This window comes from Schistocerca piceifrons, chromosome 4 (genome assembly GCF_021461385.2).
Source record: "Schistocerca piceifrons isolate TAMUIC-IGC-003096 chromosome 4, iqSchPice1.1, whole genome shotgun sequence".
NCBI classification, from domain to species: domain Eukaryota; kingdom Metazoa; phylum Arthropoda; class Insecta; order Orthoptera; family Acrididae; genus Schistocerca; species Schistocerca piceifrons.
Genome location: NC_060141.1, coordinates 293761782 through 293787310, shown reverse-complemented (window position 1 = coordinate 293787310; position 25529 = coordinate 293761782). Strand labels below are relative to the sequence as shown.

The 25529-nt window shown below is 40.1% G+C and overlaps 1 protein-coding gene across 2 annotated transcripts in view; it reads right to left on the bottom strand.

The window, feature by feature from the left end:
* Positions 1-18340: 18340 nt before the first annotated feature.
* The window catches only part of LOC124796254 (abscission/NoCut checkpoint regulator), a 149757-nt gene continuing 142568 nt past the window's right edge, over positions 18341-25529 (bottom strand). For both annotated transcript variants that reach the window (XM_047260357.1, XM_047260356.1), the window contains one exon: positions 18341-18768. In XM_047260357.1, coding sequence (XP_047116313.1) covers positions 18619-18768 — 150 coding nt within the window. In that variant the 3' untranslated portion in view covers positions 18341-18618. The remainder of the gene's footprint in view (positions 18769-25529) is intronic.

The following is a 25529-nucleotide window of genomic DNA, read 5'->3' as shown; positions in this document are numbered from 1 at the left end:
AATGGTAAGACAGATTCAGGAACCAGGTTTTAAAATGTAAGACATTTCCAGGGGCAGCTGTGGACTCTGACCATAATCTATTGGTTATGAACTGTAGATTAAAACTGAAGAAACTGCAAAAAGGTGGGAATTTGAGGAGATGGGACCTGGATAAACTGAAAGAACCAGAGGTTGTACAGAGTTTCAGGGAGAGCATAAGGGAACAATTGACAGCATTGGGGAAAGAAGTACAGTAGAAGAAGGATGGGTAGCTCTGAGGGATGAAGTAGTGAAGGCAGCAGAGGATCAAGTAGGTAAAAAGACGAGGGCTAGTAGAAATCCTTGGGTAACAGAAGAGATATTGAATTTAATTGATGAAAGGAGAAAATATAAAAATGCAGTAAATGAAGCAGGCAGAAAGGAATACAAAGGTCTCAAAAAGGAGATCGACAGGAAGTGCAAAATGGCTAAGCAGGGATGGCTAGAGGACAAATGTAAGGATGTAGAGGCGCATATCACTAGGCGTAAGATAGATACTGCCTACAGGAAAATTAAAGTGGCCTTTGGAGAAAAGAGAACCACTTCTATGAATATCAAGAGCTCAGATGGAAACCCAGTTCTAAGCAAAGAAGGGAAAGCAGAAAGGTGGAAGGAGTATATAGAGGGTCTATACAAGGGCGATGTTCTTGAGGACATTATTATAGAAATGGAAAAGGATGTAGATGAAGATGAAATGAGAGATATAATACTGTGTGAAGCGTTTGACAGAGCAGTGAAAGACCTAAGTCGAAACAAGGCCCCGGGAGTAGACAACATTCCATTAGAACTACTGACAGCCTTGGGAAAGCCAGGCCTAACAAAGCTCTACCATCTAGTGAGCAAGATATATGAGACATGCAAAATACACTCAGACTTCAAGAAGAATATAATAATGCCAATCCCAAAGAAAGCAGTTGTTGACAAATGTGAAAATTACCAAACTATCAGTTTAATAAGTCACAGCTGCAAAATACTAACACGAATTCTTTACAGACGAATGGAAGAACTGCTAGAAGCTGACCTCAAGGAAGATCAGTTTGGCTTCCGTAGAAATGTTGGAACACGTGAGGCAATACTGACCCTATGACTTATCTTAGAAGCTAGATTAAGGAAAGGCAAACCTACATTTCTAGCATTTGTAGACTTAGAGAAAGCCTTTGACAATGTTGACTGGAATACTCTCTTTCAAATTCTGAAGGTGGCAGGGGTAAAATACAGGGAGCGAAAGGCTATTTACAATTTGTACAGAAACCAGATGGCAGTTATAAGAGTCGAGGGGCATGAAACGGAAGCAGTGGTTGGGAAGGGAGTGAGACAGGTTTGTAGCCTATCCCCGATGTTATTCAATCTGTATATTGAGCAAGCAGTAAAGAAAACAAAAGAAAAATTCGGAGTAGGAATTAAAATCCATGGAGAAGAAATAAAAACTTTGAGGCTCGCCGATGACATTGTAATTCTGTCAGACAGCAAAGGACCTGAAAGAGCAGTTGAACGGAATTGACAGTGTCTTGAAAGGAGGATATAAGATGAACATCAACAAAAGCAAAACAAGGATAATGGAATGTAGTCGAATTAAGTCGGATGATGCCGAGGGAATTAGATTAGGAAATGAGACACTTAAAGTAGTAGATGAGTTTTGCTATTTGGGGAGCAAAATAACTGATGATGGTCGAAGGAGGGAGGATATAAAATGTAGACTGGCAATGGCAAGGAAAGCGTTTCTGAAGAAGAGAAATTTGTTAACATCGAGTATAGGTTTAAGTGCCAAGAAGTCGTTTCTGAAAGTATTTGTATGGAGTGTAGCCATGTATGGAAGTGAAACATGGACGATAAATAGTTTGGACAGGAAGAGAATAGAAGCTTTTGAAATGTGGTGCTACAGAAGAATGCTGAAGATTAGGTATTTAGATCACATAACTAATGAGGAGGTGTTGAATAGAATTGGGGAGAAAAGAAATTTGTGGCACAACTTGACTAGAAGAAGAGATCAGTTAGTAGGATATGTTCTGAGGCATCAAGGGATCACCAATTTAGTATTGGAGTGCAGTGCGGAAGGTAAAAATTGTAGAGGGAGACCAAGAGGTCAATACACTAAGCAGATTCAGAAGGATGTAGGTTGCAGTAGGTACTGGGAGATGAAGAAGCTTACACAGGATATAGTAACATGGAGAGCTGCATCAAATCAGTCTCAGGACTGAAGACCACAACAACAACATCATCAATGTCACTTTAGTGCTTATTGACCAATCATAAACTTCCTTGAGAGTTTCATTTGGTTTCTCGGCAAGGAGTTCCCTTGTTTTCTCAGTGACTATAATATTGCTGTCATCAGTGAAGAGGATTTTTTCACCATGAGTAACACTACTGGGAAAGTCATTGATGTATATCAGGAACAGTATTTGTCCTAATATGCTTTCTTGCGGAACCCCTATATTTTGCTGCATCAATAAAATACAAACGAGAGAATAAAACCAAAATAAAACTTAAGTTGCAAAGGAAATGCACCACTTACAACAACAAAACAGTGCACACACAAGCACCTGCCAAAATCAAAACGTGTCAGAGGCTGTAGGACAAAGACCATGGAATACTTCATTAACAGCAAACTGCTTCCGATGAGCATGACATCATAACTGTTTACATTAAGTTTGTTTTCAACAGCTGCCAGCGGGCGCTTGCACAATTGAGTTGTGCATGAGCAACACCATTCACTTCTGACTACTTGAAGTGTGGCTTGCGTTTCGTGATTTTGCTGCTTCCCCTTCGTTCACAGTTCACACATCAAATGAAAACAAAATGGATTTCTGTGGCCGGGAGCTATCAAGTGAATTAAAATACATTCAAATAATTACAGAATGCTAAAATATGATACTAGTTTCAGTTTTCTGATTTTATTTTATTTCTGTGTTGTTGGCAATCAGCAACAATGACATTTTTGTCGGTTTGCTAAATAACTGTGGTTTTTATTAATCTTTTCCACAGTTGCAGTCAATTTATAAGAAACAAAGTGTTTCATTCCACTCTATTGGCTAGTTTCAACTGTTCACTGAAGTTCAAGTGCACATTTTCATCTGCTGGCACATAATAAAGAACCAAATATGAGACAGACAGTATTGGTACACTAAGACAATTTGCTTCCCAAAAAGCACACTGGAAAGCTAGATATCAGGGTTGGGGCCTACTTCCTTGTAAATCTGTACATATGAATGTGTCCTTTAAGCCAAATTTTGCATTTCAGTATTGTTTACGAAATTCCTAAGCTCTGATGTACTATTTCTTTTATGACATCATGTAATATCTATTAATGCTACATATGTACGAACATATGAGCTTCCTGTGTCATCGTAGCTGCCGACACACAGTAACGCCTGTTTTTCTGGCGCTCTCTGGCAGATGCTGAAATGAACCCATGTGTAAGAGGTGGTGGAAAAATATTGCAAATTGTTTTTTGAAAAGCTCTATTTTCAAAGGAAATTTCCTTTTACTCAAGATGAATTATGTTACGTGTGAGAATGTGCAACTAATTTCTTAAATCACAGAGCATTTGGCTGTCATTTAGAACTAGCACTTTGAGTACCAGCTGCTTATAATGATGTCAAGCCCAGAAGACCAGACATTGTCACTGTTTAAAAATTTACTGGCACATTTGTGTGATGCACCTTAAAGTGTAACACACGCTAAAAAGACCAATATTATATGTGAAATCCCAGCTTTTCTTGTAGCTTGTTAATCTTCATTATATGTGAAAGCTTAGCTTTTCTTGTTGCTGCACTACGTACAAGGGTGGTTTGAAAAGTTCTCGGAATCACCACAAGAGGTCAGCACTAACGCAACGAATTGTTCACGTGATATTCATTGGACTGTTGCTTGTAAAAATGTGCCACTTGAGTGCTCTTGGAAGAGAGCTGTGGCAGTGACATGGCTTTGTTGTTGTTGCCATGTAGTGTTTTTCGAAGATGGAAAATATAGATTCGGTAGTGATTAAGCACTTCATAAAGAAAGGTATGAAAGGAAAGGACATTCATGCCGATTACCAGAATACAGTGGGGGCTCATCTCCTTCATATTCAACTGTCACCAAGTGGACAATTGAATTTAATTTTGGTCGGGAGAACTTGGATGATGATCCGTGCGGTGGTCGGCCAAGATGTGTCACTACTCCAGTAATCATTGCAAAAATGCACAAATTGGTCATGGAGGATTGCCGATTGTAAGTGCATGAAATTGCTCACATGATGTCATCTGAAAGGGTGCATCACATTTTAACTGAAGAATTAGAAATGAAAAAATTATCTGCAAATGGGTGCTGCGACTCTTGACACTGGATTGAAAACATGTGCCATTGCCATGGCAAAATTACACGAACTAAAGTATAAATTGTTGCCACACCAACCTTACTCACCTGACATGGCTCCGTCAAACTTCGATCTCTTCCCAAAACTGAAAATTTTTCTTGGTGGACGAAGATTCAGTTCAAACGAAGAACTGATAGCCGGAGTTTACAACTATTTTGCAGGCTGGAGGAAACTCATTTTTGGGATGGGATCAGTGCACTGGAACATCATTGGACCATGTGCATTAATCTACAAGGAGACTACATTGAAAAATAAAAAAGTTTCAGTAATGTAAGTACTTCTTTTCTATTCTGTTCTGAAAATTTTCAAACTACCCTCATACATTAATTTAAACCATTAACTTTTCCTGTTTGTGTGTTCACACTACCTAACAATGATGTTGCTGTTGGCTGACTATACATTGCGTGTTGTATGCTCTTAATATCAACTGTCACTGGCTGGCGAGAACACGTGACGTGAGCTATGATTGGCTTACAAAAGCGCATTGCAATCTCCGTTTCAGTGCTTCGGAAAACTAACATACTGTGTTTCATAGAATTCAAATTTACACTTTCATTGTACGGAAACATGCTGTGTATCGTAATATGAAAATATGCAGCGCATATGTTGCTACACATCATAGATCTTTCCAAAACACATCCCCTCCACCCCCCTTTTCCATGTTCCATTTTCTAAAATGCTGGTATACAAAAGCTTTACCACTCAAAAGATTTATATTTTTACAGCTCTGAGGGAAAGTACACTGTCGCTTATCCTGGAAAAAGCATTTTCACCTTGGAAGAAGTGTATTTTCACGTGGGCTGGGGGGGGAGTGCGTTTTTAACTAGGAGATCTGGGGAAAATCCGGGAATTTTTTTTCCTTGTCCATGTATACACCCTGACAATGTCTCCATATTCTTTTTTCAGTTCCATCAAAAACTGTTGAACCTGCACTGTAAAAACCATTCAACTTCAGAAAATGTACTGTTCTTTCTTGATCATTGCAGTTTTTTTCCTCTTTCATCACCAACTAAATTTTTAAATTGTTTGTGCATGGTGTATTTCTACAGCAAATCTGCAATGCCTGGTGATTATGTGACTGCATAACAGATGTTGAGAACTCTCTTCGGAAAAGAACTGTGATTCCGATGATAGGTAACTACATTGCCTGTTTTTGAGTGTTACATGAACAGCGACATACTTCTGAACTTCCTTTATATCACAAGCAAATAGCAAGGTATAAACAGTACTACCATTATGTTTCTGCCAAACTGAAGAAAGTTGTGTCAACTGAAAAATGATGTAAGAAACAGTCACATCACACTGATAAATGAAATGTCACTCTGTACTGAGTAGTCCCAAGAAGACCTGAGCATAACCAAGCTGTACCTAATACAAGTGAGACTTGCCAAATAGTGGCAAGAAAGGCCAAACCATGGACCACATGTATGCAGCACATTGTACATGTGTGGAGTTTTTGTTACTTTTTTTCATGATACCATAATAAACATTCAAACAAGCTTCATTCATACAAGCTTAGGCTGCATTTTTCTTTTATATATATGGTATATAAATAAATGAGGTGTGTTCAGTAAGTAATAGAACATATTTTTTTCTGAAGACAGGTTGGTTTTATTCATGATTCCAATACAGTATATTATTCTGCACTCTTTGGGCTTCAAAACCCTAATTTTCAACATAATCTCTGTTCAATGTGACAGGCTTATGCCACCTTACTGGAAGGGCCTGTATGGCTGCATGGTACCTCTCTGCTGGTCGTCACTGGAGCCAGTTTCACGCTGCGTCAATAACCTCCCTCCCCATCATCCATGCACTGCTTCCCACTGAGTGCATCCTTTAGGCCAAACAGGTGTATGCGAGATCTGGGCTTTGGGGTGGATGAGGAAGAACAATCCAATGATGTTTTCTGTGAGGCCTTGCATTAGCATGGAGAAGAAGTTCGTTTGCAGTTTTGTAACAATGAACATACATTGCAGGAGTTGCAACCGTCTGGCATGTGGAAAATTGGACCTACGAGACCTTGTTATGATGATGACGGACAACTCGCCCAATGACTCACCATGTTTTTGTTCATTGCCAGGTCACCGTAGACATTCTGCAGATGCCTATGAATATCTGTGATGCTCTGGTTTTCTGCCAAAGGAAACTCAATGACAGCTTTCTGTTTGGAACACACCTCCATTACATACGTCACTCTGATGGCTATGTATAGTGCCGTCAGATACCAGAACTGTGCAGGAGCACTAAATTTTCTTATGCACCTGTCTGTGGGATTACAGACTCCACAAAAAGGATTACCTTAGCATGAAGAGAACTGAAGATAGTAGTTATTTTTGTAAAACCGTGCACACCATATCTCACTTTCCCTTATCAGCGGTTTAGAAGCAATTAGGTCCTAACACAAGAGGCTCTCACTAAGTATGTTATACACCTCCCATGACCATTCCTCCTATGTGAGGGATTTTAATGTAAATAATATACTGTGAGGCTCAGAAACTACCTTACTCAGGGATAGAACCACTGATAGTTTCATAACGTCACTATATACATTTATATGGAACAGGGAACGTTTCAGGTGAACGAGAACGCCACCTACAAACTTTCAGAGGTTGTTCAAGGGTATCTTACTAGTATTTTGGTACATGGGACCCATGGTCTCCAGTGCCTCATTACAGAGTTACTCCATTTCGTGTGGCTTCTTGCCCAGTTACCTCTGTATCTGTTTTGCCAGGATGGCTAGCAAGAGTCACAGATTAAAATTCAAGGCTTTTTCCAGGTTTTAAAGGTTCAATTTTACTTTTTCCAGGTCTCTTATTTATCTTACAGTATGTAAATGATACTGCCTTACAGTCTACTTACAATTTAAATGTGTTCTTAAACATTCATATTTCCTAAAGTTAAAGTGTCTTCTCTGACTGTCACTATCATTTGTCAAACTTGAAAATAATAAAGAGAAGAACAATGCACTGTACTCACTCACCAAATGGCGGAAGATCAACACACACCTGTAAGATTTTAAAAACACTATTAGTAATTTGTTTTTCCATAACTTTGAGATTGATTATTCTGTTTCAGCAGCATCAGCTAAACATCTCATTTCCTGTATTTACAGATTAGATTAGATTAATATTAGTTCCATGGATCATGAATACGATATTTCGTAATGATGTGGAACGAGTCAAATTTTCCAATACATGACATAATTAAGTTAATTTAACAACATACTTAAGTTAATATAACAACTTTTTTATTTTTTTGTGTTTTTATTTTATTTTATTTTTTTAATTTTTTTAAATATTTTTTTGTTTTTTTTTTTCTTAATTTATATCTAAAAATTCCTCTATGGAGTAGAAGGAGTTGTCATTCAGAAATTCTTTTAATTTCTTCTTAAATACTTGTTGGTTATCTGTCAGACTTTTGATACTATTTGGTAAGTGACCAAAGACTTTAGTGCCAGTATAATTCACCCCTTTCTGTGCCAAAGTTAGATTTAATCTTGAATAGTGAAGATCATCCTTTCTCCTAGTATTGTAGTTATGCACACTGCTATTACTTTTGAATTGGGTTTGGTTGTTAATAACAAATTCTTTGATTTGACCTCCCTTTGGAGTTTTCAAGAGATTCCTCTTTCATTTTCTTTCCTCTATCTCAATGCAATTTAACCAAATATTCCTTGTACTCAGAATGTGCATTACACATTGAATGTGTGAAATTTTTGTTGATTTTTATATATTCCACACATCCTCCATCTTGATCATAAATCAGAACGAAAACAAATCACACTGTGTACCAACAACTGAAGTTTATGTAACATTCAGTGATACCAACATAGCCTCTAACCTGACTAAGCAGAACAGAATGAAGATGTATATTTCATTAGCTTACACTTTGTAAACATTATTTATAATATTTGTGTTTATATCAAAATAATGGCACATATTAGGTGTGTGGTTGTGAGACAGACATGCAGTGCAGCTATTTACAATGTCCAGTTCTTGCCACATACCCTGCCATTGACATCAGGGTCAGCTATATTTTGTCAACCTTGAAAGTCGTATTGCAACAAAATGAGAAAGCAAAACGGAAGATAAGTTTTTGTTCCTGTTTTAATAAGGGAAGAAAATACTGACTTTTATATCAATAAAAGAGTAGAATGTTTTGAATTCTAGGACTCTGTTTGAATTTTTTCAAGGCTGTGTAAGATGCCCATCCAGTTCCCATTTATGATCGCTAACCATCCTCATTGCACTAAAATTTGGGCATAAAAGTGCAAATGTCAATGGTGTGTGCTGTGTGTCTCATTTCCATTCGCTCTTAGTGATTGGTATTGATAAAATCTACTGTTTGCCTTTAAGCTTGCATTCAGTACTGCTTGGTTTTGTCGTTAGTTGTACATTAACAGTGATAGACTGCAGTATGGACACGTTTACTTACAAAGAGTTGACTGATGTGCATGGGTTTACTGAGAAGGGGAGGCCACAACGTTGGGATCATGAGAATTCATGGTGGTCAAGCGGTTAGCGTTTGAGCTTCATAAGACGAACATGATGAGGCAACAGTTCAACTCATGCTCAAACCTTTTTTGTAGTACAAGTTAAACTCTTGTAATATTCAAAAATTTGCACTTACACTATATGTTCTTGCTACATTAGCAATGTCCTCACCGCTACGCAGGTTAATTGCCAAATGGAGCTCGCCTCTGCTTCTTCAGCTGGAAGCGGTGAGGTACAAAGCAGTTTCGGGTACCTTACCAGATATCCTGTATGAGGGATTTTGCATATATCAACACGCATACATTTCCAGGAAAACGCTACGCATTTCTTATTTCATTTGCTGATAGTTATAAATATGTTTGTTCTAATAATTAAATTTAATTAAAAATAGTACGTAGTCAAATAACATGAAATTCGCTAAAACTTCATGCAAATATGTGTGTGGTTTTTTTTAATTATGTTACCTTCAGATAAATTAAATAACATGACCAGTGATGAATAAAATATATTGTCTTACATAGCTCAAACGCTAACCACTTGACCACCATGAACTCCAACTTCCAGCACATCTACACAAATAGATTAGCTACATAGCAAACGTGTAAAGCTTCTCTTACAATTTTCTCGAAATTGCCACAGTCGTGCATCTTACTACTTGCACCATGCTGTTTTAATGGCCTACTAAAGGTACACAAAGTCTGAAGTAAATCTGTGATCCCAACGTCGTGGTCTCTCCTTGTGAGTGCAGTGAAAGAGAAGCGTGACGACGCAATACCAAACTGGTCCCACAGCGATGCCATCCTCATCAGAGTCCCTTAACATCTAAGGGTTGTTACATTACTCTGGGTTTTGTGTTGTGCTTTTTGGTATTGCATATTACAGGCTTTTTCACTGTTGTGAAGGTAATTTTCACAGAAACAAAGGTAACTGCAGTAACAAAATGAATGAATAATCAAATGTTCCTAACCTACATCTGAAAGTTTGTTGGTAGAGTTATGGTTCACCATGTACAAACATTGTACAACGTCATTCATTGGTAATGATCCTAAGTTACTCTCAAGCTCTTGCACATGTGGCCCAATGGGAAGTCAATGATAATGACTTGCAGTAGTGAACATTTTCCAGCTGTGATTCACCTCCCAGCAATGCCTAAATCAAAGGTGCCACAATGGGTGCTCAGTAAGGCAAGCTGGATGCTGTACAGCCAAGTTGGTGCATTCAAATACAATTGCAGCATCCAGGAATTGATTAATTATATAACAAAGACAATTGTCTCTGCTACTTAAGCATCCACTCCACAGTCTCATGTGAGTGGACAGCTCTCTGCCTGTGTTCAAGAGCCAGCCAGCTTTAGAGGACTCATAATGTTCTGGCGTAACCACGAGCACTGGAACGAAGACGAAGAACGCAAGACCAGAGAAGGTGGTGAAACGACGTAAGCCAATGGTGTGCTGATCAGTACCGCACCACAGACCGCAAGAAATGAATATAAGTACTGCCGCTGCCAGCCCCGGCCGGACATTAGTGGAGTATTAGCATGGCCTTGCAAAGAGTGCTACGATATCCGTTAGTAGTGATCACAAATTGTGTGTCAACTTGCAGGACTGTTGCATATAACCAAGGACTCTGAATTATATTGCGTGTTGCCCATTATTTGTGACAACATTTTTTACATTCAAGTTAATTATTGTCAAATCAGCTTTATAGAAATAAAACTACTAATGTTATAAGCTTGAATTGCTGTATAGAATTCTGAGAACACAGTGTCCCTTAGCCACCCTCTATATGAGACAAGTGGGCAAGATCCAACACACAACCTGTTGGATAATGAGGGCAACATCTTTGAGTTATTAGAAAAAGCAAGAAGTGATTGCAGTAGCAGTTCTTGAACACTATAAACACCGTCCATTTAGAGTGCATATATGTGAGCAAGACTCCCAGGAGGGTTGAGATGGGAGGTTCCCAGCTGCTGCTGTAATGTGAAATAAAAGTCTCCTGCAAACCTACAAGACAGAGTACAAACAATGGTAGAACACTTTGTCAGAGTTACTGCCACTGTCTGTTATAATCCAGCTTCCAGGCATCACAGTGTGATCACTGAGAGATATCTGTTTTTTTGACTTAATTTCCACTAATGATAAAATATACAGCTGCCATTTCACCATGTCAGAACTGGAGTTTGTACACACTCTGTCTCAACATACATCACCTGAGTATGATAGAATACATTGCAGCGTGTTGTGGCACCTCACAGGATAAAGTAAAGAAGTCCTCCCTGCCCATTTTAATTTTATCTGGTTGCTAGGACATTTGCCCAACACCTGGAAGTAAGCTTTTAATCCTTCTCTAGAAACCTAGGGAGGACTTGTAACATTCCAGGCTTATGGTTACCACCCCTGCATTATGTATTACTAGATCAATTCTCTTATATCTCCAGCTATAATTAAATTCAATTACTTTTTTGATAATAGGAAAAAGTAGTACATTGTAGGAAGTGTATAAATACTCTGCCTCGAGTATTGTTAGGACAGATGAATGTTGGACCCACTAGAGGATAAATTTGTGCATACAGTTGAGATATTCTTGGTGCATGATTCAGGTCTGGATTTACAATAGAGCAACTCATATGTTGGACATTGTCTAAAACAGCATATTAGAACAGTGCAGTGACTGATTATTTCGGAGTGTTAAACATTTTGATTTAATATCGCAAAAGGCAGAATGATATGTGACTTTACATTCGTACTTTGTTGAGTATTAGTGTTCAACAATGCAATGGACCTCACACATGCATTTCTATTGAATTACTGCATCTGTACTATTTAAAATCGCCAGTGTAGCATGTGCTACTATCGGTTAGCTGTAGTAGTAACAACGAGGTTTATTACACTGAAGATTGACCACGAGCTCATAAGATACAGCTTTTGAAGTGAATAAATCTATGTACTTACTTTACTTCAGTTGTGGCCAACATCATTGTAGTGAAATCCATTGTGGTATCCTGTATTTATTGAACAAGCATATTTTAGCTCATGTATGCGGTCATCGAGTGATACTGAAGGCAAGATATTCACAGGTATTTAAACCATTTTTAACTACTCACTAACTGGTGGGACGTTACAGACTGAGCATCCTCAAGTATGTGTCCTCGGAGTTTCTTGCAGCAGCATGTCTGAATAAAATCATCTTGGTTTTCAAGCCGTGTCAGTTCAAATAAAATTTTCCAGCTTTTGATGGCTGTCTCCGCCATTGTCATCAGGAGTAAAACGACTGACTGCCAGTGCTGGTAGTTTTCCTCTTATATAACAACAATTGCAGCCTCTCGCACCAATCAGAGGGGGGCAAAACAATGCATCCGCGAAAGGTTTATCGGGCTGCTCCTGCCCACCACGGGACTGAGTGACAACAGGTGGCGCAAGAGGCTGATGCCACACTTGAAACTGCTGCTCCCACCTCACTACAAGTGCCAACATCCATTGTTATTTCCTTCCGACATTCAAAGCCCGCCCACACACCCTACTATGCTTATACCAGGGGTAGGGCATGTTCTTTCGATATCCAAAGCCCGCCCCCATGCCCTATCCCTGGCACACACATAATAGGGCATGGGGGCGGGTTTCCGACTTCGAAAGGAAGCAACAATGGATGCTTGATGCATGTATGGAGGTGGGAGCAGCCGTTTCAAGTGTGGCACCAACCCATTGTGCAACCTGATGTCACTCAGTCCCACGGTGGGAAGGAGCTGCCCAACGTGCCTTTCGCACACACGTCGTTTCATCCCTCTCTGATTGGTGACAGGCTGCAATCATGGCTATATAAGCGGAAAACCGTGCCAACCCGAGCAGTTAGTGGTTTTACTCCTGACGACTACATGGGAAATAGCTCAAGAAGATTTTTCATTCTCAAATAGGTATTATCGGGATTGTCCTCATCAAACATATAGGAAAGCATTGGAATGAATGATCATGCGCCACCTCCTCTAGATCTTAGATACAGACAGCTGCTTTCAATCAAATAGTTGGACTTGTTGTATCAAAACAATTTTGCCCCTTCCCACACTTTGTCAAATTCACAGAAATTCTGTATCTAAAATTTTATCTGCTGACTAAAACGTTAAGTTAATCTTGGCAACTTATGAAATACGACATTTTTTGCATGGTTCCTGTACTTGAAACTGCTTTGCATACGGTCTTTAATTTTCAGGCAACTTGATGTGGTACTCTGTTGTCTCTGCTTCCATTGGTCTGCGAAGCTAGTGCAGAATCACTAACTGAAATCTATTGAGAGGTAACTAAATATTCATACAGATTTCCAACAAGTCAACATTAGATTATATTTGATGTATTTTTCACTCAATGGTCTCATAGTGAGGAGATTCTGAAGAAAGTAGAAAAAGTCAAAAGATAAGAATGCACAATAAATTTTTACAAAGAAAAGGATTTTGCTAATGTTTGTGCCTTCCACAGATCCCAAGTGAATGTTGCTCATGAATGTGGAAGAAGTCAAAAAATCTGTAGCAAATTTTCATATGTATATGTACAATAGACTGACATGCACACGACGATTCATAGCCTGTTGTATCCAGACAGTATCAAAGAGATAATGAGTTTACTACAGTTCTTTGTTTTGATTGTGTTACTGTACTGAATATATGCAGAAGTCAGCTTTCATGTAATATTCACATTACTTTATATTATTAATAAAATATACTTGGTTCTAATTATTTGTGAAAATTATTTTTATTTCTAGTTTTGATTTCATGAACTGAGCTGTTAGTTTGGAAAAGAGATTTGGAACTTTAATGACAAAGACTTGGCTTGGAACTATTTATTTAATAATGTCCACAAAAATTTCATTAACCGTGCTTTGTAAAGCTAAGCTTGATTTGCTTTTCAATGCAATGTTCGTTTCGCCTGTGAACGAAACAAACTTCGCATCCAGAAATGGTACTAATGAAAGGTCATTAATACAAACAAGAAATAGTAAGGGCCCCAAGATACACTATGTGATCAAAAGTATCCGGACACCTGGCTGAAAATGAATTACAAGTTTGTGGCGCCCTTCATTGGTAATGCTGGAATTCAGTATGGTGTTGGCCCACCCTTAGCCTTGATGACAGCTTCCACTCGCAGGCATATGTTCAATCAGGTGCTGCAAGGTTTCTTGGGGAATGGCAGCTCATTCTTCACAAAGTGCTGCACTGAGGAGAGGTATCGATATCGGTCGGTGAGGCCTGGTACGAAGTCGGCATTCCAAAACATCCCAAAGGTGTTCTATAGGATTCAGGTCAGGTCACTGTGCAGGCCAGTCCATCACAGGGATGTTATTGTCATGTAACCACTCCGCCACAGGCCATGCATTACAAACAGGTGCTTGATCTTGTTGAAAGATGCAATTACCGTCCCCGAATTGCTCTTCAACAGCGGGAAGCAAGAAGGTGCTAAAAACATCAATGTAGGCCTGTGCTGTGATAGTGCCAAGCAAAACAATAAGGGGTGCAAGCCCCCCACCGTGAGAAACACAACCACACCATAACACCACTGCCTCCGAATTTTACTGTTGGCGCTTCACATGCCGGCAGATGACGTTTACCGGGCATTCGCCATACCAACACCTTGCCATCAGATCGCCACATTACATACCATGATTCATCACTCCACACAACATTTTTCCTCTGTTCAATCATGCAATGTGTACGCTCCTTACACCAAGCAGCGAGACATCATTTGGCATTTACCGGCATGATGTATGGCTTATGAGTAGCTGCTCGACCATGAACTCCCAGTGTTCTCATCTCCCACCTAACTGTCATAGTACTTGCAATGGATCCTGATGCAGTTTGGAATTCCTGTGTGATGATCTGAGTAGATGTCTGCCTATTACACATTACGACCCTCTTCAACTGTCGGCAGTCTCTGTTAGTCAACAGACGAGGATGGCCGTACGCTTTTGTGCTGTATGTGTCCCTTCACATTTCCACTTCCCTATCACATCACAAACAGAGGACCTAGGGATATTTCCAAGTGACTCCCAATCATCTGACCACGTTCGAAGTCCATGAGTTCCATGAAGTGCCCCATTCTGCTCTCTCACAGCCCCATTCTGCTCTCTCACAGCCCCATTCTGCTCTCTCACAGCCCCATTCTGCTCTCTCACAGCCCCATTCTGCTCTCCAACAGCCCCATTTTGCTCTCACACAATGTGTACTGACTACTGAGGTCACTGCTATGGAGTACCTGGCAGTAGGTGGCAGCACAATGCACCTACTATGAAAAACATATGTTTTTGGGGGTGTCCGGATACTTTTGTTCACATAGTGTATAACCTTGTGGGGTACAAGAGGTTTGTTCCCAGTTGGATGATGCCTGATAGCTTAATACATTACTCTTTCATATTTATACCAGTTATTTCCTGTCAGATAGGTACAATTTTGAACCATTTTGCAGCATTTTCTGGTATGTTGCTACACTATTCAGAATTGTGCAGGTGGGCCTACTTACAACATATCCTTTGTTCCCATAACCCACCTGGCCTCAACCCTCACTAGTCCCTGTCCTCCACCTGCATATTATGTTCCCTACTCGCACTACAGTACAGACGTGCCTTCTGCCCCACCAATGCATGTACAGGTTCTTTCCTCACCCCCTCCCCCAAGCACAGCCACTAGTTACTGCAACTAGCTGCCCTATCCTGTCCCCACAACATCCCAGAACACTCTTACAGGAAACAGCAGCATCTTCCCCCACCCCTCCACAGTGCATGCTCCTCCCTCCCCATCAGATTACTGGTCACATCAGATGTAGTCGTGTTCAGGTCTTTGCGCCCAGAGACAGGCATCATGGGTGTGGGAGTTCTTTGTCAGTCTGTGAGAGTTCTGCTTCTGCTACAGCGAGACTGCTATTGATTATCAATAGCAGTTTCCTCGGCAGATGTACATGGGGAGGGGTAAGGGAAGTGTGCACGAGACAAGGAAGTAGTAATATTAGGACAGCGTGAGACAGGTCTTTTCACAGATGACTCAAAGCTGCACAACACAATGAAAGGAGTTCGGGGGATAGGGCGTGTAAGAGCAAAGGAGAGGAAGGTGGAGATGAGGGGAAAGGAAGGGAAGACAGGAAGGGAGAGGCATGGGAAATGGTGGAAGGTGGGGGGGGGGGGGGGGGCAAAAGGAAGTGAGAGGGAGAGAATGCTTGCTTGGAAGGGATGGGGGAGCGGAGTGGTGGGAGAAGCCAGGTACTTGATCAGAATGGGGAAGGAGAGGCGTGGCTGAGGAAAGGGAAAAGGTAAGGTGAGGCAGTGGGAAACAGGTTACCAGCATTTTAACCAGGGAGACTGCAAAAGCACAGGTACGCTGAAGAGAAAATTCCCACCTGCATAGCTGACTGAAACTAGTGCTGGAACGGAATTTCCAAATGCCTCACTAAGTAAAGCAGCTGTTGAAGTCATTTGGGTTGTGGTGTTCAGCTGTTCGCCAACTGGATTGTCAAGTTTGCGCGTTGACACAGTTTAACTGTGACCATTCGTGTGAATCAACAGTTGTTTATTTGGCACGCTCACATAGAATGCTGTACAGTAATTACACGATACTGTTGTTATTCAACACTGGACTTTCCTTTGTTTATGTCAATTTGTGTAGCACTTCCAACAAGATAATTTTATTCGTGAGTGAATTCACATTATGGTGTAATACAACAAAATCTTTTAAAACTAGCTCTTTATCTAACAGTGTTTCTAATACAGCTCTTATCCTAAAAGATAATTTCAGTGTCTTTGTTGTGAGTGGCTTCTGCTCCCTCATTGCTATCAGTTTGTGAGTTAACGTCCGGAACTTGTTAAAGTTGTGCTTCATTCACATCTTTCCTTTTCAGTTTAACCCACAGTTATTTGCACATCTGACTGATGACATTTTTGTATGGATCTCAACTAAAACACTTCGTAATCTCTGTTTGTTTGCCATTCATCCTGTTTTCCACATTGTTTCTCGAAATTAGCATACATATTTTATTGGCAAGTAACGGCTTTCCAAGACACATTTAAATGAAGTCCATATACTGTATGAAACTCTCCAATAACTCCTACATACTCTACCTGCTGTAACCTTATGTGCTAATGTAATTAATTGCACTGTTACAGGTAAATGTTTTGCTGTAAATGTGATGGTGCATCAGAAGACATAACATTGTCTGTCAACTACATGAATGGGGATCTTGTGGGCATCTCCCCATATTGCTGTAATCCTTCCTTCTACAGAGTACTAAGTAATGCCCTATTTATTAAAGCAATAAATATTTTCTCTTCCACAATACAGAGTCCAGTCATGTTATCTTTGGGCGACTTTTTCTGTAGTCTGTTCTTCCTCCAGTCTCACAACCACAACTTGTCAAAAATAGTTGGCCCTGCAGTGACTGGAGTATAGGGCTAATACAACTGGTTTTAAATTCTCTACAAAAAAGATGGTTTGTGTATATTTTAATAATTCATGTCATTCTTTTACTTACCAGATGATTGGCACCATTAAGGGCTTTAAAATTTCATTGAAATTCTTGAGCTTCGTATTTGATCAGAAGAATATCTGGCTGCCACATCACTATGATCTACATAATCTTATGTGTCCATGTGACTATATTACACCATTAGACACAGTCCATCACACATGCGTCAGACTGATGGCAGGGGCCTACTGAACCATTCCAGGTCCCAGGCCCTGCTGTAGAACTACCTCACCATCCATTAAAACTCCTTATGACGTAAATTGCGTACAAAGTAATGTCTATGTCAGAGCTTCACATTTTTAGTATTAGGGCTGAGCAATCCAGGCATCCTAATTCTTAAACAGGTATGGAGTAAGTAAGTATCTTCCTTTTGATTGTCAGGCCCACAGGCAACAGCAACATTCTACGTATTGTCAACAGTCACATGTAAGTGCTCAGAAAACTATCCTAGCATACAGAGAGAATACTTCCTCCCTCGGGGAGAAAGGAGGGATAGGTTGTGGAACACTAGAAAGGAAAGGAAGGTCACTCAGACCCCTAGTTGACAGGGACACACCTATTGTTTGGATGAGGGAAGATGTCAGACAGAGTAGGAGATCAAAGCCGGTACATTTGTAAACTCTGAATCATCTTATGTAGTTCCTTGACCTCCTACATTCTCCAATGCTTCACCCTTCACTTTTGCATCCTGTAGTCCTCATAGGTGGCCCCTTCTCATCCTGGTATCTGAGTGACCTGTACTCCTTTCCTACCCCATGTTTACAAATATTTCTTCATTTGTTATTTCACTTACACCATCTCATTCAGTCCTCCTCCTCATATGTTCTTAAAGTTTCTTTTAGTTTGGTATCATTCATTTCATGTGGAGATCCTCGTGCAAAAATCACATGAATGTTCCCGAGCTTTTGATGTTTACCAAACTTGCTCGTATTTTCCAGGTTTTGAGTGAGAGGAAAACATGAATAATAAGTTTTCCCAGAAAATAATTAACAAATGCTTTCATTTTTTAAATTGGTCAGCAGAGTGGTTCAATCATTTAGTAACATTTGATAACAACAGGACTCAAAAGTTACTTAAGGCACAGCATACATAATATAACATGCTATTATCCATAAGGCTAATATAATGTTAGTGACTAACTTTTCATTCATATCAATTGGAAAAGCTAAATTACTTCTTTTAAGCAAATGACATGGGTGCACACATAATATCTGCAACAAAAAAATCAGATTGCAGCAGTGTAATATGTAACACAAATGGATCACTTGAATGGACTTGTCTTGTGCTCTTTCATGTCCCAGACATCATGGCCTTCTGCATAACATCTATCACAGTAGAGATCACCATTACAGCCATGACATCTCTTTGTTGCATCTTCATTACAAATAATGCACCAAGGTAATTCTGTATCCTGAAAGCAAATCAAAAGTGTTATATTTAATTACTTAGCATCTGACCAGAGTAATGCAAAATTTTGAATGCCTGTCACAAATTCCTGGAAATTAGAGGTTCATTTTATTTTTAATTTCCACTATAATATATAAATTATAGGAAATATTGAAGCTTAATATAGTCAGTTTTCATAGGTGTAATGCTAATTTGTGAACTTATGATAAAATCATTTTCATTCTTGTCAAATGCTCCCTGTTCTTAGAGGAGGCCCGGAGGGGGAGGGGAGAAATTTTACTTAACATCAATGTCAAACAACAGCAGAAATCCTCGGATGGAATAATACATAGAATAAAGGAAAGGCAACTGCTCACATAGTTGACTGTTATGTGGCACATAGAAATACACAACAGAACCCTGGGCTCTAGTTGTGTATGTGAATGTGTATTTCCAATAAAAAAAGAGGAAAGCTAGTATAAATAGTTTTCCACTGGTTGTTTCTGTGTGACACATGTCAGTCAGCTATAGGTGAGTGGTTGCCTTTCCTCTATTTTATAATGCCAATATTAATACAGATAAGTGTCTACGCCATGGCCTTGGTGAAATAATCTCCAATTTATAACCAAGGAATTTAACAAAAACACAGAAAACTTAAATCAGTTTAATTAGTCTATATGTAATTTGAACACTGATGAGAGTGGTGTCGAAATTACTACTGCGCCTCATAAACCATGTTTTACAGATTTTTCATTATTATGACCTCTTGATTGGTGATACTCAATTTTAAGAAATCAAATGATAGTAGTTGTTCGACATGCTTGAATAACTGATAATCTATTCCGCTTCACTCTCAATCAGCCTTGATCCCAAATTCCTCTTCTTTTCTTCTACTTGTCACTCATTCTACTGTTCCTTGTCACTCTAAATCTTCAGCATCTCAGTTTTTCCCCTCTTATTTCATTTAGCTTTGCATATTAGTTAGGAAACACATGATCTAGGGGTGTTGAAAGATCCATATCTGGTTTATGAGCTGCAGAGCAACTGATGTTCTAGGTAACTCAAACTGGCATCCCGCTGATGCATGTTACTCATGACTTTCTGCCTCAACAATAAAAGTCACTGAGTGCTAGAGGCAATACATTTGTCACATTACCCCCACTCCTCACTTAAAACTATAGTAAATAATAGATTTAAAGATACATGCTAGAGATTTTTGTTACCTTAAGCTGCTTTTACACCTGTGCATCTTGTTTTTAGTCACCAAGTGCATGTGCTTGTCACACATGTAAGTACAGCCAAATGTGTAGGTGAACACCTCTTTCTTACCATGTGCGCATGTGAGATTCCAGTCACATATAGAGAGAGGCCTGGCTTGTGTATAGGGAACTGTCTTTTGGAAAGATGGCTGATATTTTTGTAGATGGTTTGGAATGTAGATATTTTAGAAATTTCCATGTGTTCAAGAAGAAGATGTATTACAAATGTTACATGGATGGTTTTCTATTCCTGACAGAGTAATAATACAGATATCGAAGCATTGTCACTATTTATAGGTAATAAGTACTCGTAATGGAATTTATTACCGAATTGGAAGAGGGAGGTTCTTTTAATTATTTCGCTTACTTTATCATAGGGTCAGGAAGAAGCACAAATTTGTGATTTATATTGGAAGCCCACTGGCACAGTTATTAATGCAAATTCAAGCCATGTGTCAAGATACAAGGGGGACTTCTTCACATCTATTATTTGTCAGGTGCTTTATTTACCTTCTGAAGACGAAGACATACAAAATGAACTGATACCTTACAACAAGCAGCGGTAGCTAATGGGTACTCCGCAAAAGTTGTAATGTGCCCTTGTAATAGAAAGAAGTTAAAAAGAAAAAGAAAGAAACAAAAAGAGAAATGAAAAATATAGTCTTAGTCAATGGATAGTAGCAAAAGCAGAGTTAAGGTTTGAACTGTACCCATAACATTTCATCAAAAAATGTAACAGCAAATTGAAAAATGGTTCAGAAAGTCCCGTATCAGGAGTGGCTTCCATGTAAACAACAGTTTAAGGTTGAGAATTATACATGACATAAAAAAGAAAAACAAATTTTTCAGGGTCAGAGGTATATAGGATTGTCTGTAACTAGTGTGACCATTATTATGTAGGCCAAACTGATAGATCATATAATTTGAGTCTTAAGGAACACTTACGACTACAAAATGGGTCCAAACTGACCAAATATTTGTCCAATACTGGACATCAACTGGATGACAGAGAAAACAGAATGCAGTTCTCCGCAATGTTCCAAAAGGGTGTACATTTCACCTGCTAGAAGTTGTAGAGGGCTTTAATCTGAGAAAAATTAGCCCAGTGGAATACTTAATGAACAATTGATTTAGCACCTGAAGCAGGAGCAGCCAAAATTTCAGCTCAAGAGTCGTGCCCAGGCACAAATGCCAAAGTACTCAGCCTTACTTCACATTTCCCCCACCACCATGCCAACAGCCCGAGTGCAAGGAGGGGAAAATTCTGAACACATTGCATTTATATGGCAATGCGGTAACACTGTGTACTATTCTGTTTTACATTTCACACTGAAATATATGAGGATACTGAAAGGGTAATACAGTACCTAAAGGAAGATCAAAATCTAATGGTCAAGGGGACTGGGAAGCAGTTTTAGGGGAAGGAGTAGAAGAAAAGGTTACTGGAGAATATGGGCCTGGCACAAGGAATGAGAGAGGAAATGACTGAGCTCTGTAATAAATCTTAGCTAGTAATAGCAAATAATCTGTTCAAGAATCACAAGAGGAGGAGGTATACTTACAAAAGGCCATGTGATACAGGAAGATTTCAGTTAGATTACATCATGGTCAGACAGAGATTCTGAAATCAAATACTGTATTGTAAGGTATACCCAGGAGCAGACATAGACTCAGATAACAATGTAATAGTGATGAAGAATAGGCTAAAGTTTAAGACATTAGTCACGAAGAATCAACACGTAAAGAAGTGGGACACGAAGTACTAAGGAATGATGAGATACACTTTAAGTTCTCTAAGGTTCAAAACAACAAGGCTACACCATTGTGTTTTGAACCACAAGGATTACCTAGCAGGACTCCATCAGCTGTCAGATACACCTGTAACCTTGCCACAGGGACCCTACTCCAGTCACTCCTTACGACCATCCCAGAACCTCTCCCCAGACTCCATCTCTTTGCTCATCCCTACCACTCCCCGCACTCCTACCTTCTACATGCTTCCTAAAGTCCATAAACCCAACCACCCAGGATGTCCCATTGTGGCCAGTTACTGTGCCTCCACTGAGAGACACTCTGCTCTCATAGACCAAGACCTTCAATTTATTACCTGGAACCTACCCTCCTACATAAAAGATACCAACCATTTCCTCCACTGACTCTCCACAGTTCCTGTTCCTTTATCGTATGGTGCCTTGCTCATGACTGTTGATGCCACCTACCGTTACACTTAATATCCCTAATGCCCATGGCCTTACCACCTTTGAGCACTACCTTTCCCAATGCCAAATGGATTCCAAACCAACAACCCTCCTCCCTAGTCACCATGACCAACTATACCCTCACTCACAATTACTTCTCCTTTGAAGGCATTACCTACAAACAAATCCAAGGTATGGCATTGGGCAGCTGCATGGTACCATCCTATGCCAACCTATTCATGGGCCTTCTAGAGGAGCCCTTCCTAAATAGCCAGAATCCTAACCCCCCACCCCCTACCTGGTTCACATTCACTGATGACATCTTTGCGAGCTGAATCAAGGGTTAGGATACCTTACCCACATTCGTCCAGAACATCAACAACTTCTCTAACATTTGCTTCACCTGGTCCTATTCAACCCAGCAAGCCACCTTCACAGATGTTAACCACCACCTCAAACATGATTACATCAGTACCTCTGTCCGTATCAGACCTACTAACCACCAGCAATACCCCCACTTTGACAGCTGCCACCCGTTCCATACAGCCTAGTTATCCATGGTTGTCACACCTGCAATGACGAGTGGACCCTCTCAAAATATGCCAAGCGTCTCACTGAAGCCTTCGCAGACCGTGATTATCCTCCCAAACTTGTTCAAAAGCAAATCTCCTGTGCCTTATCTTTCCAGTCTCCCAACACCTGCCAAAGTCTCACTGTCCGGCCACAGAGGAGTGAGGTATTCCCATTGTAACTCTGTACTACCCAGGACTGGAGAAACTTAATTACATTTTCCACTGTGGTTTTGACTATCTCTCATTGTGCCATGAAATGATAAATGTCCTGCCCACTATCCTTCCCAACACTCCCACAACACAACCCCTGCTCTCAAAACACTTACCTCATGGCTCTTACCCCTGTAATAGATCTAGATGCAAGATCTGTCCCATACATGCTCCCAACACCACCTACTCTAGTCCAGTCACAAACATCACCTATCCCATCAAAGGCAGGGCTACCTATGAAACCAGTCATGTGATCTAAGATGCAAACACTGTGCTGCATTCTATGTGGGCATGAGAACCAACAAGTTGTCTGCTATTGCTGAGCATGCTGCCAAACATGACATCCTTCATTTCAATGACTGCTTCACAGCCTGTGCCATACGGATCCTTCCTACCAACACCAGCTTTTCTGAATTGCGCAAGTGGGAACTTTGCCTGCAATATATCCTACATTCCTGTACCCTCCTGGCCTCAACCTTCATTAGTCATTGTCCTCATCTATCCAGCCCATTCTAGCACTACACAGCCCTGATTCCACCATCACACCCAGTCCTTTTACTACTCTCCTTTTCCACTAACCCCCCTCTCTTCCCCACCTCTCCCCTACCCTCCATGTAACCTCCCAACTGCACATAGCTGCCCTACCCTCTCTCCACTTCATCCCTTTGTGCTCCCCAGCAGCACTTCACTGTGCTCCCCAGCAGCACTTCACTGTGTGCCACCCCCTACACTACTATCCCTCCTCATCCCAGCCTCCTCATTACACTCACCCAGTCACCATTCCCATCATGCACCAGTGCTGCTGCTAGCAGTGTGGCTTCAGTTGCCTGAGACTGCAGTTGTGTGTGTGTGTGTGTGTGTGTGTGTGTGTGTGTGTGTGTGTTTTTGATGAATGCCTTCCTGGCCGAAAGCTTTATTTGTGCCTATCTGAGAGTCAGGATCTCCGCTATATGGGGAGTACCAACTTTCCTTTTCATGTTATGCTTCACCTAGATGAGACCTTAATCTATATTATCTATCATGTTTTAATCTGTATTGCTTCTTCTTCACTACAACAGGAAATGTATTTTTTTTTAAATGACTCCAAGAATATAAAAAATATTCATGTCATGGGCTTATAATGCGAATACATTAGGCCTATGTGCTTTATAATGAGAATATATTATGCACTAAAGAAGAATTTTTGATTCTGTTTTCATGTTATATTAAAATTATTACTTAGGCTGGTATTAGTTCACTAATTGTTTTAAATAATGCAGTGTTACATTTTTACAATGTTTTTCATAATACTCATTAAATAAGGGCTGCTCTTCATACTTTTATATTACAGTGTGCTAATATTTTGGTGACTACACTTCTAATAAAAGTTTTTTTTGTTATCAGTCTTCTGACTGCTTTGATGCAGCCCACCATAAAATTATCTCCTATGCCAACCAGTTTGTCTAAAAGAAGGAATTACACCCTATGTGGTAACCCGCTGCTACCACAGCACCGCTGTTACCACAGCAATTGCCATCTGTCAGAAGTCAAAAGGACGTGAGGTGCTTGTCTTTGGATCTGTCGATGCCAGCAAAGCTAAGGAGACAGCACCCTCATACGCTACAGGCTGCTGCACCTCTTATGTAGCATGCACAGCCACTGCCCTCTGCCACCATGCAGAGACAACCATGATTTGGCTATTTAATCCCAGAGCTGAGAACACTCTTCCGTATTTTGTAATGTTGTGTGAGACTGATCATTACATGCTGCTCATAGATCTTGCATTGTTTTCTTGGAACCAACCTTGCTAAGTATGTGGGGGTGTGGTGGTTTATGCATTATGTGATTGCCTGTTTACTGATGTTCTGAATTTTGTGGGAGCATGCTGTCATGCTGGACAAGATGTTCATGGGCCTATAATAATAAGCCTCAGGCCTTACTGGCCTACCCTTTGCCATTCCCCGCCAATGATGCCACCGCTGCTGAAGACGGACTCTCATGAAAAACACTTTGGCAACACTCTGCAGTCTTCACGATGAGAGATTCTGGTTCTATTAAAGCTCTTTTCCTGCTGTAGATTTTCCCACAAATGTACTGCTTCCTAGGGAAGTTAGCTCTCCTTCAGGATTCTGCACCTTTATCTTTTGATGAAATGTGCTGTTTGCTCAATTGTTATTACTGCAACAATATGCATGTGATTTCCATGAGAATGGAGTTTCATTAGTGCAGAAAGCAATCTCACCAATCCAGTTGTACCTGGGTGGTGGGACTGCACAGGTTAAGTCATAAGTGGCATTTTGTTACTGTTAAATCTCTGGAATCTTATGCAGATACTATGAGGTGAGACGCCATTATATGGGCAGCCCTCAATAAGGAAGATCATTGGCGAGCATTGCAATTCGAGGATCTATCTTTAGCAGAAGTACTCAAGATTTTCAAGTTTCTCGAGCCACTGACCATCACTTTAGATTCACGGGCTAACATACACGTGCACAATTCAGACATCAACAGACAGTCACGTTCTAGCACATACTCAGAAGCAGAGGTCTTGACGGTACAGCAGACTAG